This window comes from Thunnus maccoyii, chromosome 23 (genome assembly GCF_910596095.1).
Source record: "Thunnus maccoyii chromosome 23, fThuMac1.1, whole genome shotgun sequence".
Classification (NCBI taxonomy): Eukaryota; Metazoa; Chordata; class Actinopteri; order Scombriformes; family Scombridae; genus Thunnus; species Thunnus maccoyii.
Window position 1 is genome coordinate 3,250,652 of NC_056555.1, and position 17,757 is coordinate 3,268,408.

General features: G+C 40.9%; 1 protein-coding gene across 5 annotated transcripts; it reads right to left on the reverse strand.

Annotated features, from left to right (window-relative positions):
• Positions 1–1,048: 1,048 nt before the first annotated feature.
• On the reverse strand, positions 1,049–17,370 carry LOC121890458. Of its 5 annotated transcripts, none has more exons than XM_042402729.1 (5): positions 17,047–17,370; positions 5,806–7,037; positions 1,927–5,448; positions 1,754–1,810; positions 1,049–1,617 (listed from the first exon to the last, which is right to left on the reverse strand). In XM_042402729.1, exons 2-5 carry the CDS (start codon positions 6,983–6,985, stop codon positions 1,565–1,567), a joined length of 4,812 nt encoding a protein of 1,603 aa, XP_042258663.1. In that variant the 5' UTR covers positions 6,986–7,037; positions 17,047–17,370; the 3' UTR covers positions 1,049–1,564. The 5 variants fall into 5 exon arrangements, with proteins under 5 accessions (XP_042258663.1, XP_042258664.1, XP_042258665.1 ...); XM_042402730.1 differs by having other exon boundaries at positions 1,927–5,997; positions 6,963–7,037; positions 17,047–17,363; XM_042402731.1 differs by having other exon boundaries at positions 1,927–5,997; positions 17,047–17,363.
• Positions 17,371–17,757: the final 387 nt, after the last annotated feature.

Below are 17,757 nucleotides of genomic sequence, written 5' to 3' on the forward strand. Positions count from 1 at the left end.
ATTTTGTGTGTATTCACTTTGGATGATGTTAGTTTTGTGTGTATTTAGCTATGTGTAGCAGTGACAGAGTAATTGGATATTTAATCAGTGTGCATTTCACATTTCCAGATGCTTCATATTTTTGTTGGAAACCTTGGGGAGTCTTGTTCTCCCAAGATGTGCCAGGACGACTTCAGCTCCCCAAACTCTGTTGATCCTTCAAGGAGTATCCGTTTTCATTTTTCCATTATACTTACATTTCAAACACCAGCTTCTATTCTGGAGAAAATTTATATCGTAAATGAAAAGATGGGTAAACTCCATTAAGGTGGATTTGATGCAAGATGATGAAACATGTTGTATGTTCATCATGTAGGAAGACGATATCCAAGTGTAATTCTTATAGATAATACAGTTTTTTTTAAAATAAGTTTGCATTCACCTTAATTGTCCAATCATTCTTTTCACTATGATGTTGGATCCCTTTTTCTCAACCTTAAAATACCGTTAATTTACCCATTCATAATGCTGTAATTAAGGTTTTAGTGGGATTTTGAGGATTAATGGATTGCAGTACATTAAGATATCTTTTAATGGTTTTCTGAATACTTTCAGAGGTTTTTAAGGGCTAGGACTCCTGAAAATGTACCAAACAGCATGAACATCAGCCATTAATTTATACCCGAAAGGTGCCTTAATTTTTTATTTAAAAGGAATATTCAAGAGTGGCTTTAAGGTATTTCGTCAATTTTGAGGGGTTTTTAAACTTAACTCCCTTAATTCATGCAGAACAGCCATTGAAGCATTATGATGTATTCATTCATCCATTAATTATCTGTCCTGTAAAATTTACCCAGTAACAAAGCCAAAGCCACCACTGAATCAGCACCTTAAATGAAACATTGAGGTAAATTCATTGTATTTGGTTGGTTACTGGACACAGGTCACAAAATATTGTTCATCACAGACAGTGATATGTATCATGAAGAGCAAATGTAAGTGCAATATATGTTGCAATGTCTCCCTCTAGTGGTAAAACAGAAGTACATATGAGCCTCACAGGAATTGATCGATTTAAGATATTTTATGCATTTTGATATGAACATGTTAAAAAGTAATACAGCCTTGTCCTGCACCTTAGAAAATGTGTAATCAGAGTTGAGTTTTCAAAGTACAAAACCACTCAACTTAAAAAGAATGATATAATATATTTGAAATAGCTGAAAAGTTTCAAATTTAGACAGCTTTCTGAGCAAGCAAAAGATAGACCAACTTAATGCTGAATGTATACATTCTGAGGTAGCTGGTAAAAAGAACACTGTTTGTAAGTGACACCAAAATATTCAAACACAATATTACCACAAACATAGTATGCATATACATAATACATATATACACAGAAACAGTTAAAATACAGACTACTCAGATTTATAACATGTATCAAGTAGACTGTTGTACTATACACAAATGCTTTGGAAAATCAAAGACTGAATTATTTACAACAGGTATGGTTGTATTTGCCCTACAACAATTTGTCCCTTTGGGACTGAAACAAACTAGATACATAGACACCGGCACCTTTGTCTCACTGATGGGGTCTTGGAGAGAATCTACACTTCTTCCGCTTCCTGCCAGAACCTACAAAGAGCAAGGTAAAAAAAAGGATTACACCAGTATCTAAGACCCAGATAACCTTGAGAAATTGGATAGTGTATTGGTTGACTGTTAAAAAACTGTTATGTATGAAACAAACCATGCTAGAGTAAATTATCACCTTTTGTTGGCGTTGCCAGTGAGTTCTCTGACCACTTGTAACCTCGACCGACTGATCCTATGGTAAGAATGAGGGTTATTCAGATTACATACATGCAAAATCACTTTTTGACATTCATTTGAATTTATTTAGGACAATTAAAAATACATTTTAAAGACTTCAAAAGAACACACTTGGTTCCCTTGGTGCTTCCCGATGTATGTGATTAGTCCACTGTTTGGCTTCATGTATGGACTTCTTCATCAGGGCTGTTGGAGGGTCGTAGGATCTGTGCCTCTGTCTTGGTGCCCTTTCATAGTGACTAGGTCCTGGCCTAGCTTCCCTCTGGGAATCATTATTCGTGGTTCTCAAGTCCTCCTCCATGCCCAGGCTAGTTTTTCGGTCTCTCCTGGTTGGGAAATAGCTGTTGTGCCAGTCTTGGATCACTTGTTTCCTTGCTGATGATTGTGTATTCACAGAGGATGATGGGCCTTTGGTGGTATGATGATGATCAGATGTTGAGTGGCTGCTATAAGAGTAAGACCGCTGTAGTTTGGATGAAGATAGATGTCTGGAAATAGGTGGACTCTGCTTTGATTTAGGAGGAGCCGAGGAGGCGGAGACTGCTTCAGACTGAGACCAATGTCTTGAAGAGGTTGAGCTTCCTCTGGCCTCAGAAAGTTGTCCACGTGTGGATGACAAGCTACTGGTGGAGGTGAATTGGCCTTCTTGGCTAGGTAATGATGGTTGCCTTGAAACCAATTTGGGTTTTGTTATGTTTGCTTGTCTCTCATTCTTTGTTTCATGAGAGTGTCTTTCCTTTGCAGGTTTTGGTTTGGATACAAATTGTCCTTTTTTATTTCTGTACAGATAAGGTTTATTTCTGTAACAGGAGTCACTCTTCTCACTAGTTGCAGTGGGGGTCTGTGGAACCCAAGTTTCATCTTTATCCTTGTTATGGACTCTAGAGTCTTTATAAAGTTTCAAATAATTATTGGGTTGAAAAGATTCCTCAACAACAAGGCGATGAATCACAGGATTAGTAACCAAACTAGAGCCCACCACCTTGTCTACAGACAGGGGCTGTTTCTCTGGTGAGTCTTCACATGACAGTCGGTCCACAGTTTCAGTTGAAGGTCCATTTTGTGTAGCAAATGAATCATTGCCACTGTCCTTTTCCTTCTTTTTGCAGAAATGGCCACTTTTAACCACTTTCTCAGAACCATGGAAAACTGTTCTCTCTTCTTTTGAGGTTGTTTGTCTGGTGGTCTTGTGTTGAATATGCTCAAACCTTGGTTTGGGTTCAATCAGCTGTCCACTCTTTCTCATAGTTTCATGAACTTTAGTCTGGTGCTGTGGCATTGAGAAGTCCGCAGGTGACAGTCTGGGTTTTTTAAGCTTTTCATTTGCAGTTCCATACTGAGTGTCCACAATTTCATCTGAACGTCTCTTTCGTTGAACATGAGGGGCATCACCACTGTCAGCTGACCCTGGCAAATATAATCTGTTCCTCTTTGCCTCTTTATAGTTATATCCACTTTCATCCTCTGTGTCAGAGTTCAGGATTATTACACTTTGCTTTTTTGAGATCATTTCTCTGTTGATCTTATGTTGCTCAAAGCCAGCACTGGCCTCAGTCAGCTGTCCACTCTTTTCAGTGCTGTGTGACTGTCCAGGGCATGCATCCTCCATCAGACCTTTTAACTGTGACTCTTTTGCTTTAGACTGGCGGTGTGGTGCTGGTAAGTCTGCAGATTGCTGTCTGTTTTTTTCAAACCTTTCTTTAACAGTCCCACATGGACTGTCCTCAGTTTCAGGTGAATGTCTCTTTTGTTGACTACATAGGGTGTCTCCAATGTTCACTAATCTTGAAAACAATCTCTTCCTTTTCACCTTCTTGTTGCAGTTGTGGTCACCTTCATCCTCTGTGTCAGTATTAATGATTATTATTTCTTCCTTTTTAGAAATTCTTTGTTTGTTGGTTTTGGGTTGAACATGCTTAGAAGGGTTAGAGTTAGAAGCTTCATCACTGTCACTCTCTTTTTCAGACACAGAATGATCTCTCTCTGGGGGCGGAGGTGCTGACCTCTTCAACAACTGTCTGGGCACAGTCAAATAGTTGTGTTCTGATGCAGATGAGTAATCACAACTGTCTTCAGTTTCACAGCTGTCTTCAGGCTCAGAGTAGGACTCTCTCCTCTCCTGGGGTGTATGTGGTTCTCCCTCAGAGTTCATTCCATGTTCTGGTGTGCTCCTGCCTGGTGCCACTTCAAAACAATTTCCACCCCGTGCAGATTTTACTTGTAGAAAAATCTCCATTGTGTCATAGATCTCTAAAAGGGTAGAATCAGAAGCTGGTACTGGTTTTGGAGCTGGGACATGTAAGGCATCGTGTGTTGGACTTGTGCCACCCTGTCTTTCATTGTCTCCATTTTCACCATCATCTCGCACAACTTCTTCAGGGCCATCCTGGTCTTCATCTTCTAGTCCAGATTTAAGGTCTGACATGGTTATAGGTATGACTAGGCAGTCATCATCAGTATCCTCCTCAGTCTGATCATCATATTTCAAAACATTGGAAGGACTATATGAAACAGAGTGGTTTGTTCGCCTTGCCATATATCCCTCCCTGTCACATTTAGGACATGATAGACCTTCAAAACCATCACCAGACAGAACAAGATGTGGACAACAGTGATATTGTGCTGCAAGTACTAGTGTCTTTGGTGAAACCTGTTTCTTTGGAATCAGTGTCTCAGCTGAAATTTTCTCTGTCTTCATCTGAGCCTGACTCTGTCTGTAGCCTTCATTTTCAAATAGTGACCGCTTATTGTTAGGTTCAGGTAGTTGTGAAAATGAAGGATTCTCAATCTGTGAATTTTCATCTTCACTTATTTCTTCATACTGTGGGTCTCCAAAACGTGTTGGAAAGCTTAATTCCTCATGCTCAGTTTTTGGGAGTTCTGTGGACAATGGTGGCACATCATCATCTGAAATGTCGTCATATTGTGGATCTTTTAAAAATTTCGGAGAAAGTACTTCCTCATCCTCACTTTCAGATAGAGGGCCCTGTTCTTTGACTTCGTTTTCAGAAAGTGCAACGCTTAAATCCATTGGTGAATACACAGAACCTGCTTCCTCCCTCGCACCTGCAAAACTTTGTTCACTTTGGTATGTAGGAATTGAAACTACATTCTGAATTTGATCAATTAATGAATTTGGCTTAGACAGTGCAATTACTTCGTCACAGGTAACACAGCAATGTTGTTGATCTTCAGTGTTTTTCTGTTTATTTGTATTTGCATTGTGCTTGTCAGTGGGTGACATGAGTTCAAATGTTTTGTTTTCAGATACCACTGAATCTGACTCTGGTGGAAGATCTTTTGAGACGTCAGTCACAACTTGCACACTGTCCAACCCTGCTGTCTCCGCTGGTTTCAGGCCTGTAAATCCTCTCTCCTTCACTGTCATGTGTTTGAGAGGCCCAGAAACACTGGGCTCTTGGTCTATGTCATCCAACTTCTTGCTGGTATTTAACCAAACAGACCTCCACTCCTTTTGTGATGAGCTGCAGTTGAACATTAACTGGGTAAGAATGGAATGCCTTTCAGTCAGTTCATCCAAGGTAATTCCAGACACTGCGGTGAGAACCACTGGACACTCATCTTCATTCTTTGTGCAAGTGGCAGCAACGTTCACCATAATCTGTGGATATTCTGTGGATGTAAAGAGATGAATGTTATCTATATCCCCATTCCAATATTGTTGCAGTATGACTTCAGAAAAGTTGTCCATTTCTGCAATAGTCTCTACCTTCTCCAGACTAGTAATCAGCTCCCTCAGTGCAGTTAATGTATAATGAAGAGTGGTCACTTTCTGTAAGGGCTTATCACACCACCATTTACTATGGAAACTTTCGTCATTGCTACTGACAAAATTGCCATCACCAAATGCAGTCATAGTTACATCCAAGTGTTTTTTTATTGGTAAATCACTAGCTACAGATGCACTCTTCTCAACAGATTCACTTTCAGGAGCATGTTTTGAGCTTTTTATTGCAGAGAGTAGTGTACCTGTTGAATGGTTCCCTGATGCCGATGTAGTACAATCGCCCATCTCTTTAGACTTTGGAGTAAACTCAGCTTGCTTTGCTTTGCTGTCCTTTGAGCTATCCTCTTCAAGTTCTTGTCCAACTGCAGCAGTGCACTGCTCTTCCACAACAAAGTTAGGACTTTGCTTCTCCACATCTTTGTCAGATTCAGAGACTGTGGAGATAAGGGTAACACTGTTAGACTTTGACATGGTGCAGCCAGACTGGAGTGTGGAGTCCAGGTCATTGGTGCTAAAATTCCCCCCCTTATTGGAGAGTTTGAGTCCCTGTCTGTCCATAATAATCTTTCTAAACTCTTTCAGCCTTTTTGAAATATGGTTCTGTATTTCTTCATCAGTAGGTGGTTTTGTTAATCCAACTGGCAAGTCCTTGCCTGTGGATGGTGCACCACTGAGAGAGGGAGAGCAGACCTGCTGCTGGTGGAGTGTAGGATAAGTTCCTCCTGACTGATCTGGGTTTTGTGTTCTAGTCTGTCCACAATTAGGAGTAGGTAGCGAACGTCTCATGTGCCGACTCTTGCAGTGTCTTTCATCTGATAAATGATCACTAGCAATGAGTTCCATGTTGGAATTTGTTTTCTCTGATGAAGAATGGGAGGTGGTGAAAAAGGATTTGAAATCTGGAGGATTTCCTGTCAGTAAGGATTGCAGCAGTGGGCAAGAACTCTGCCATTTGCTCTCAAGCACAGAAGAACGCTGTCGTGAAGAAAATGTTTTTGTCAGGACTCCAAGGCTGTCTTCCTGAAGTACTGCAGCATTTGTACTGGCCAAGAAGGCACCATTTCTCAGCTGCAGTCCATTATTTTTGTTCAAATTTGACCCTTCCAAGGAATTTCTACTAAAATTGCTCTTGGAACATTCCTTTTGTTGTCCACTATTATAAATGGATTGTCTATCAAAGTTCTCATTAGCAGATGTCCCAAAATAACTGCTGTGCTGTGCTGATGAATGAGAGTCATTAACGTTTCTGAGCTCCGTAGAATATGAAATGGCTACCATTATGTTTTGTTTTTCATTCTCAGGGTGAGCCACTGGTTCAGGTCTAACATTGTTGTCTTGAGGTGATGTAAGAGCACCAATGTTACTCAGGTGTTGGAATGCAGGATAGGCCCCTCCTTGCCTGTGTGGACATCCAGATCGCATCGCATGGGAAGCAATTTTTCAAGTGATGACTTCAGTTAAACGCTTCTCAGGTCTATGAAACAAAAAAAGAAAAATTAGTTGGTGGCTGGTTTCACATTTAATGAGATATACTTGCTTGGGGATGGGGGTGCGTTATTGTCTGCTGTAGAGTCTTTTCAGTTTACACACAACATCACTACAATGTATATGGGAGAGAAACAGGTAACAAGTCAGGGTAGATTTATGGTAGATCAGAATCGGATCTTACAATGTGTTTTCCAACCACATCCGATATCAAATGTGTTTATAATTGTTCCAAATGGCGTCACTCTTTTCTCACAGTGAAAAGCAGACCGTCACAGAGAGACAAAGGGGGGAGACGTGGTTTCATTTAAATACAGGGATGATGGTGCATATTTTCAGACAGTCTCTCTTGGAAGGAATCATAGAATTGCACTCTGTTCATGTTCAGCTGTTCACATAAAAAAAAGTGTATGAAATAATTGGGTCATGAATGACAAAAGGAGAGCTCAAAAGAGAAGTTCTGTTTTGGACAGTTATAGAAATGGCCCTACACAGGCAGCCCAAATCCACCATTGGAAAGGTGCAGGGGGAGGGGGTTTCCAAAGCTATTTGAATAAACACAAGCATGCACAGTCACTTTCACCTCAGGCAGTAGCCTCATGTCTCCCCTTCCACGTCCCCCCTCCAACTCACCCAGTTTGAAAACCTCTGGTTTAGAAAAGTAAACAGCTAGTGGTATAACGGAATGTAGTTGATCCGGGATCCATGAAGATCATCCCCTACGGTTCAGCACACATGTGACCCTCAAAGTAATTGTAAAATTTAGTGTCTCATTGGAAACAAAGTGAACAAACTGCTGTAGCTACAAGTCATGGACAGCATGTTGCTTACAGGGATTTTGAAGAGCAATGACCAAACCAGCATCTCAACGGTCCGAAGTAGACTTTAAAGTCAGTCTCTAAATGCTTCACTCAACTAGAGACTGAGGACAATCTCCCAGCTTTTGTTGTTAAAACTGGGTGGAAACAATTAGAGAGCTTAAAAAAAAACCTGCATTGCAGAACCAATCCAAAGTCTTTAGGACGATCCTTCATATTAGGGCTGAGATATACAATTCACTATAGAGGAGAATGGGGTGAGCATAATTTCCGGTAAGGTGTGTCCTTAACAAAATGTAAAGGGTGTAGGCCTGTTAGCAGCAGTTCTCGCCGCCATTCAAGCAACTACCTTGCATTTAGAAATCCCCAGATGATCAGTAAGCGGTGAGTTTCTGGATTGTCTGGTATCGCGAGAATAGGTGCATTACATTTGCAGGTATGTTTACATGCTGTTTAGCTATCTAGCTGTGAACTGACGCTAGCGGTGCACTTCCCCAGTGAATGTTTGGTGGCTCATTCAACAAGCTAAGATGTATTGTAAGACCATAGGCAAAAGTTCTTTGCTGTAAGTGTTTTACAGAATAAATGGGAAGCGAAGTTGGAAAGCAGTGTACTGTGTGTTCTTGGAGCCGAATCAGACCACCTTGGTAGCAAGTCTTCTCTACTAAGACAATTTAGAAGAATGCATTCCTTCATCTTCAGGAGTTGGTACCTCCTGATTAGACTTGTACCAATTAATTCACTTCCATTTATAGTCCATTGAATTGCAAAATTAAACATCAACAGCAATTAAGCTATCTGAACTCAGGGATTAAAGCAAAAAAAAAAAAAAAGTCTTGCATGGGGGAAAAAAAACAGTCTCCCTCATTCATGTGGACTGTTGGTGCAGCTGGGTGCTGCCCCTAACACCTATCTCTGGTAAAGACTGTTGATAGTTCTGTACATGTGTAGCCCACCGTTGTTATATGTCACAAACTGAATAAAAGAATGTAAACACTGTTTACATCTACAGAGAGGACTGGCCTTAACCCACATATACTCCTGTCGGGATTTGGACCAATTCATAACTTAATCAGGACCGGGAACAAAATTCAATTGCAACCTGACCTGGACCACTTTTGAGTGACACATGGTTAAATTTCACTCAGCTTTCTTCATTCAGATGCCCACTAGTTAAAACAGTTAGCAAGGTTGTTGTGAAATGTAGGAGCTCCAGTTGATAATGTAAAATAGGGCTGTGTGATATGATCAAAATCTCATATCCCGATATAAGTCATTTTATATCCAGATAATTCATCATCTGCAAAGTACAGTGTTCTGGTCCACCTGTTCACCTTTTGCGTGGATTTCATTACAGTGTAAACCGCTTATAGTGATCACAGTTACAGTGATCAACCACTTATATGGATCAAAAAGCTTGGGACAGAATCATTCCTATACAAATGCTGCTTAAATAATTCACTTATAATAATCAAGTAGTCCGCTTACAGGGTTCATTTTGGGTATTTTCCTTAATGAAAACATATGGGAAAAAAACATTTTAAACTACGGTACTTCTATTTTCTTTTCACCTTGCTCCCATAGTACATGTATGATGCGTATTTAGCGGCTGCGGTACCATAATCTGGTGTTGCGGCACACCTCTGCAGGGTTGTATGGAGGTGCGGGGTGTGGGTGTGTTTATTTGTAACCACTGTGAAACAATAAGAAAATGTTTTATTCCTCTCATTCACTGGCTTTCTCGCTACCACTGTTCGCTCTCCTCATCCACCCTCTAGTTCGCTTGACCACTGCTTTTCTCTGTCTTTCTCTCTGATTTGATTGACAAAACACGAGTGGACTAAGGGGCTTATGGATTGAAGCATCGACTCAGCAACTTTTTGGGGGCAGCCCTAGCACCTAGCTGCATCAGTCTCCACATGAATGAGGGAGACTGTTTTGTTCCCCCGTGCAAGACTATGATTTGTCTTTACACAACCTTATGCATACAGGTGTACCGATGACAAGATTTTTGAATTATATCTGTTCAGTCTCATGTGCATCAGACAGACAACTAATAAACAGATGAAACTAGGGATGTCAGTTTCGGTTAATTTTGCTTTCGTTAGACCAACACCCATTAACCAGTAAGTAACCGATTAATTTTCAAGAAAAGTGGTGATATAGCTTTCATTTGTGAGAGCTTTGCATTTAGTCACAGAAGCTCTTGATGGCATAACGTACTCAGGTTTGAAGTATCAAACTAGCCCTTTCAATCCCTCGCCCTCTACCACACTGATTGGCAGCATATCCGTCTCAGTCATTCAGCACACTGGGCTCTGAGTGCTTTTAAAACATGAGTGACCTATGCTCAACCATGTACCTGAACAACTCCTGTGTGAACACAACAGTTCACTCACTGCCACTGCTGCTGATCTGCTGAACTTGCTGCTCACAATATGTTTGCTCAAAAGATTAGTGCTTTGTCTGTAGCGGCACTTCACAACTGACATGGTCTCGGAACATATGAGACAAACTGATTTTGAACTGACTGTGGAAGTATTTGCTTTTCCACGCATAAATACAGTCATTGCGTATCAGGCTCTGAGTGCTTCCAAAATGCAGGTGGCCTACACTCAACAATGTACCTGAACGCCTCCTGTATAGACACTCACTACTGCTGCTGATCAGCTAAACGTGCTGCTAACGCTACGCTTTGTGTCTAGACACGAGGTAAGAGTGCCCATTCTTCATTAAAAGCTCTGTTTTCACTGTCTAGTTTTCTCTTTTTAGAGCACTTTTCTCTGACTCATGTCATGCCCGGGTCCAAAATCAACGTTTCGTCTTACCAGCCAAGGTGGTAAGCTGGTAGAGATTTGCAGAGATTTGTGAGTCAGAATAGCCAGAAAAGTATGCTGGTTTACATACTGCAAAATGCGACTGGATGTAGTAGGACATCCTGGTACCTTTATCATACTATATTTGACATACAATGTATTGGGCAGTGTTTCCCATACAGTCATTTGTTTGTGGCGGCCTGCCGCAATAAAACTTTGCCCACCACAAATTGATTTTCTATTTTTGAAGCTGCACACCCCGCTCTTGCATTCTCTCTCGAATACATTCCCCAACAGATGCAGACACACCTGCACTGTGATTTGTTCTCCCCGCGCTGCACACAAACACCCTCCTCTGAGCTTTTACCTTGCAGTCACGTCACGCCATCTACAGTTGAGAGGCGCAGTCATGCTATCTCCGCTTATAGACTTAAACCCTGTGTCTAGACAGCAAATGCAGCATGAGCAGCACATCAGTAGAGCAGCAGCAAGTGCTCCATCTTTACCGTTTTAAACAACCCTCAGGGCCTTTCGAGTATAAATTTCTGAATTTATGAGATGTACTTGAACGCACCCTAAAGTCTCACACGCTTTGCCATACAAAGTGCAACAGATACGCTCTCATTTCAATCTATGCAGCTGTCTGCACCGGCTCTGTGCAAGCTCGCTCACGGGCGTAACTGAGACCTGAAGCGTTCATTTGTGCTTCAAGTCTATTTACCTCTGTTTTACGCATCACTACAGTCATGTGTATTGGACTCTGAGCGCTTCCAACACACGGATGACCTATGCTCAACACTGCACCTGCACGCCTCCTTTGTAGACACAATGCTTCACTTGCTGCTGCTGATCTGCTAAATGTGCTGCTAACGCTATGTTTTCTGTCTAGACATGGGGTAAGAGTGTCCATTTGTGATTAAAAGCTCTGTTTTCACTGTCTACTTTTCTCTTTTTAGAGCACTTTTCTCTGACTCCTGTCATGCCTCGTCTCTGGTCTCTCCCTGACATGCTGGAGTCGGTAGAGCCCTGAAGCTCTGCCCTGCCCCTGCATATCGGTGCCCATGTTAAAAAAAATCCAATTTGTCAAGCATCAAGCGCGTTATCAATACTTAGTCAGACGACGGACGCTACAATTATAACCTGACAGTGTCTGCTCCAGGACTGTCTGCAGCGGCAGGAGAGTCACAGCAAAAAGTAGCAGAGTGAGACATCTCTTCTCCGTCCTGCTGCTGTAAACAAACGTCAGCTGTTAGCGAGCAGCTGCTCTCATGTCTCCCCGGGTCTCAGTGCTTGTTTTCGGCGGCAACTCTCCTGCTCTCTGCCTGCTCATCCTGCTCTTGGTGTGTCTCTCTCTGGATGGCAAGCGAGTTGCTCCGGTTCTGGTTCTAAGCGACGGTCGTCCTCTGGCTCGTCCCCGTCTGTGTGCGCTGCAGCCCGGCTGATCTGCTGGCAGCAGCCTGAAACCCGCCGTTACTAATTCTTAAATAAGGGGAAGAGCTAAACTAAAAATCATATTTTCAACATATTGTCAGACATCGGACATACACATCAGAAAGCAAAAGTGTTGATAGCTGTTCCGAACTACCACAGTGGTAGGCGGGGGAAAAAATCTACTAGAGAGAAGCAAGATGGCATCATCATCATTAAAATATGGAAATATGGGGAAAATGGTGCACAATTCACTCAATCTTCCCTGCAAGGCATTCATAGTTTAGATCAGTACCGGTTCTTACAATGTGCTGGCACATGAAATCAAATGTGTTTATAGTTTTTCCAAATATGCATTCTCAAAAGTGGAGTGAAAAGCCGACCGTCATAGAGAGGTGAAGTGGACGGGGGAGACGTGATATTCAAATGCGGGGATAACAGTGCATATTTTCAGACAGTCTCTCCGGGAAGGCAGTCATAGTGTTGCACTTGGTTGTTGACATAAAAAATATATGGTATAAAGTATAAGTTTGTGCCATGAATGAAACAGTGCCTTTAGCTGGCCGAAAACAGCGGGGCTGCGTTGGTGGGAGCATGTTCTTTAAAAGGTACCAGTGAGACACTGAAATACAAACAACTTCACAGCAAAAGTTGGGCCTGGTTCACCTTTTTGGCTGGAGGACTCCTCTCTCACACCATGGATTATTATAAGAGCTGGATACCAGACCAAAAATGGCACCCATTCAGTCCAATAAGAATTGCTCAGCTGGCACATATGCCAAAAAAAGTTTCGACCTTCCTTCTGGGTTTGCATCTGCGTTGTGCGGAAGCCGTGAGTTCCCACTTGGCCCATAGACGTTACGTTGTGATGACATCACAGATTTTTAAATCACTTTTCTCGGCTCGAGGAAAGTTTTACAAAATATAAAACCTCCATGGATCAAAAATTCATAATAGAAAGAGTTACCCTGAACGTCCCGCTGAACCCCGTTCAAACATCTGGCAGCTAATTCCAACTTGAGCACATTTACGTGTTGAAGTGCATATTTGCACACTACTATAATATTGATTTAGAATCGTATACGAGTCCAAGATGACATGATAAATAGTAACAATAGCAAATTAAATAGTGGCTGCTCACGTAGCCACTATCCAAATTTGGCTATGACCAATAATAAGATGGGAAGGCACCGTGACAACACTAAGGACCAATAAAATTGATGGGAAGGGTCAGGAGATGTATTCTCATCTAATGTATATATGACGCTGTACTGTCAGTCACTTTTCAGTTGCTCTGCGCAGAGTAACTCAGGAATAACTTTTCGGTTTACCTGCCACCTTGGCTGGTAAGCTGAATAGTTAATTTTGGACCCTGTTTGCAAATTGGTCAAGTTGCAGCTCATTAGCCCTGCTGTACCATGGTATCACCTAGGGACGTACCAATACATGACTTAAAGTTTGGTAAGCCCCCGTGACCCAAATAACTGCAGTCAAATAATCTGTTGTTGCACATCCTGGGGCCAGATGTATAAAATTAAATTAGATAGTAGATAGTAAGATTCATGACTTACTATACGTGTGCACAATGACGGAAATATATACAGACATTTTTTGCATCAGATTTATAAAACCGTGTACGCACGGTCCCATTTTATCAATCTCAATCATTGTGGAACTAGACCCACATGCATGGAAATGATGCCTCCTATGGTCATTAGAAGAATGATAAAATTGATCACACAAAAGTAATTATTAAGTTTAGACATTTGCCTTTGATTGCCATTTTACAGATTGATGTGTAAATGCATTACATTTAAATTAAATACATCACAATTAGTGCAGTTGGTTACCAATTTAATGTTTGATTTAGATTCCTTCTCTTGCCTTATTTTTCCATCTCCATATAACATCATATAACCCACAGCTGGCTTTACAAACACTGGTCTGAAGTATGCGTGAGTTGTGCACATTCTGTTTTTATAAATACTAGTTTACGTGTGGGAAATGGTGCACGTTTTTTATGTACATCGTTTATGCATCTGGTTCAAGTTCTACCTGGAAAGTCTTGGAAGTATCTTGATCTTTGCCTGTTAGCTAATACATGCTGGTCAGGTTAGTTGGGGAAAAATATATCATCATCATCATCATCATAAGGGAACACAAAATGAAGAAGCCAGAGCATACGACCTCACAGGGGTTGAAGTTCTCACCTTGCTGCTGCATGTTCAGTACTTAGTCGTGGATTTAAAAAGACCTACATACCTACGCATTACAAAATAAAACACTTAAAATAATGTCCTACACCGTAAAACTTCATTTAAAAACCATCCATCTCTCTCCCCCTCTCTCTAAATGCTAGAGTGAGAACTGAGAACACGTTGTCTCCTAGAGCAACATCAAATAAATGATTCGTAATTGATAATCAATAGCCTAATTAAAGGTTAGGTAATATTCATAATGGCTACCACTATCCTAAGTATTTCCAAATGGGGCTTTTTAGATTGGTCGGAGTGCAAATCACTCTCTGCGTGGCCGAGTTGGGTTGTGAACTCTTTGCTATCATTACCATACGATTGTTTGTTTAAGCTCGACCTACATTTCAATCAATGAAATTGTGTGACTCCAGTCCATCAGGCAGTACATTCAGTGCAGCGGCAACTCATGAGGCAGACAGCCATGATAGTACCACTTTTTTTTTTTTTTTTTTTTTTTACAATCAAATATTAATTTTCACAATTAAATGTCTGTTTTTTGGGTTGTTTTTTTTTTTTTTACAATAATATAATTAAATTTAGAATATTTGTTGGCAGCCCTACTCTGGACACATCTGGCATTACTGATGTGTGGTCTGCAGTGCAACAGACTTGAAACCAACCAAAGGTCAGTGAAAGAAACTATGTCAAGAACACCCTCTCCTGCAGCTGTAACCACATCGAACAGTGATGTCAGCGTGTACTGAACACAGCCAGAGTACATTTCTGCTCCACTGCAGCAATTGAGGACTTCAACCACTGGAGGCCAGCAAAAGCAAGGTATTCAGCGGATGTCACTTTTTTTTTTTTTAGGATGACACAGTACAGGAATGCTGAAACCTATGTACCACTACCACCTATATCACTAAAAAAGGTCTTACATAGGTAGAGGTAGGTTTTGTCTACATAATTAAACATTTAATTAGGGTAAGATGGAGGAAGATGCCCTTAACACCTTTTTAAAAAAGGCCAAGTTCATTTAGTGTTGATGATTTGAAATGAGGTTTAGCTTTAAAGGGTTTAGGCCTTTAAGCAAAATAAATAGTTTTTCCAATGTTGTGAAGACAAAAATAAAAATACATAATTATTGTAGATTATAGTTACATTCTTCACTAATCTTTTTTTTTTTTTTAATCTGAAAGCTAATTATAGTTAACTTAGGTTTTGCTTACAGCAAATAAGCTATCAAATGATGGGTTGATTTTATTTTTTACATGATGTAATGTCTTAGTTTTCCAGAGGTCTAGGTAATTGTGTCTTATTCATTTTACACAACAAAAATCGGACTGCACTGAAAATATGGTGGTGGTGGTGGGAGGAGGGGGGTGAACCCGGGGCATTTTGTCCCAAACCACACTAAAAGTTAATTTTTTACAACTATCATAAAAATCTGGACTTCAAGATGCCACCAGAGCAACTAGCTGCAGGCTCTATTAACCAACCCCCCTCCCTCCCTTCATGCCCTGCACTTAAATAAAAAAAATTAAAAAAAAATTAATTTCCTCTTCCTCTTCCTTCACTTTCCATCCTGTCTCTGCCTGTAGTTTCCTTTCTGGTCCAGCTGAAGCAGGAAAACAAAACTGGGAGTCTTCATTTTTATTCTCTGAGGCGTTTCCACTCAGACAGAGAGTCTGAATTTATTCGTGAACAGGACTCAAGGTCAACTTGATGAACTTTTACTTCCTGAGTGTAAAAGTCTAGATTTAGATCTAGTTCAGTTGCTTCTTTCATAAATTTAGTTACGTATGCATCTTTATATTATTTTTCCATTGTTCAACACAGGCCATTTCAGTAAAGGCATTAAATATATGTGTATAACAATAGAACAGAAAGAATTTTGTTTTATTTTTGTGCAGCACTTTGTATGCTGGATGTTTTAGTGGCGTCACTAAATTCTTTGTTGTCGCCTTCAGTCCAAAATTGCGGAGGCTCAGTTCTGTTGCCTGCGCAAAGCAACGACCAGTTAACTTTCGTTTCGTATCAGAGGAAACTGTTTGGACTGAAGTTTGCTGGATTTGGACTTTGAATGGGAACAGTACTACTTGGGCTGCGACTGCTGCTTCACATGTATACAAGCACACACCGGAACGCAGATTAAGAGAGCAAGGGTAGTGAGGTTAGTAAAAATATGAGGGTCTTGACACGGTGGGCATCTTCCACATTCACAACCTTATATGGTCGTGTGTGTCTTTATCGTTCAGTTTTCCAGCTGCAATTAATAAATCTAAGATAAGGAAGGCTATGCTAGTCCCGCGTAAATGAAACCGTCTCAAACGGGTAAACTATCCCAGCGTCACCAAATAGTTCAAAAATCAGTTTCCTCGATGATTTAAGGAGCTGACTCGGGGATCATTTTAGTTATTGGGGTTCATCAATGACTATGTCGAGCATAAATGCATATGGGGCCCGAGAAAGCAAGAGAATACTAAAAGTACTAGTGCCTTCATTTCAGATAACATCGGTTTAAAAACGCAAACGGTAGGTAAAAAAAAATAAATAAAACGCCGCCTGAGACCGTTAATGAAACTTAAAACTGCGTCACATAAACCGGAGATACTGAAAAATACGGTAAAATACTGCCGTAACGTTACCCAATACATAATATTGTCTTACAGTTTGTTACAAATACAGATTCACTGAGAAAAAGTTAAAACCCAAATCCTCTAACGCCCAACATTACTTACCAAATCTTAGCGTATCACTGCATTGAAAGGTTTTTCTCAATACTCCAGCTTCCTCGAGACCGCTGTGATGCTACTTGAAACGTGAAAACTCCTGTCTGAGTCCGGTGAGTAAGATCCTCCTCATCTGAGAGATATCCCACAGGAACGCTTGTTATCCGTAATCGTTCACGTTTCTGAAGCAGAGAAACCGAATTTGAAGATTCTCGAGGGTATTCCCGCTGAATCCGTAATCCCGATGTGTTGGGTGTCTTCTGAGGTGGTCGAGTAACTAGGTGCGTCAAAGTTTAGTGACAGAAAATCAGTCGACCGGATCATTTATATACTGTTGAGCAAGCGCTCTGATTGGTGGGGGTTTTTTTTAGGGGAGGGGTTATCGTAATAAATCTCTGGACCTCATTTTGAAGATGTTTCTGCAGATGTGCCAAATCAGCTCAAGAAAAACTTCTCTCTGGTGTCCAAAACAAATCATCAGGAGTCAGAGCTCAGAGCAGCAAAATGTTCTTTAATGAACATGCAATAAAGGAGAGCAGTTTGAAGTGCACACAAAGTTCGCCAGAAACACTCTGAGCGCTCCTTCTTTTATACTGTTTTGTTTACATAGGTCACGCCTCGTCCTACCCCTTCATACTGGCCAATTACTCAATTAGAAATTCATTACATCAGCTGTTAGGATAGGTTTTATCCAGACATGTCCAGAGACATTTCCTTTTA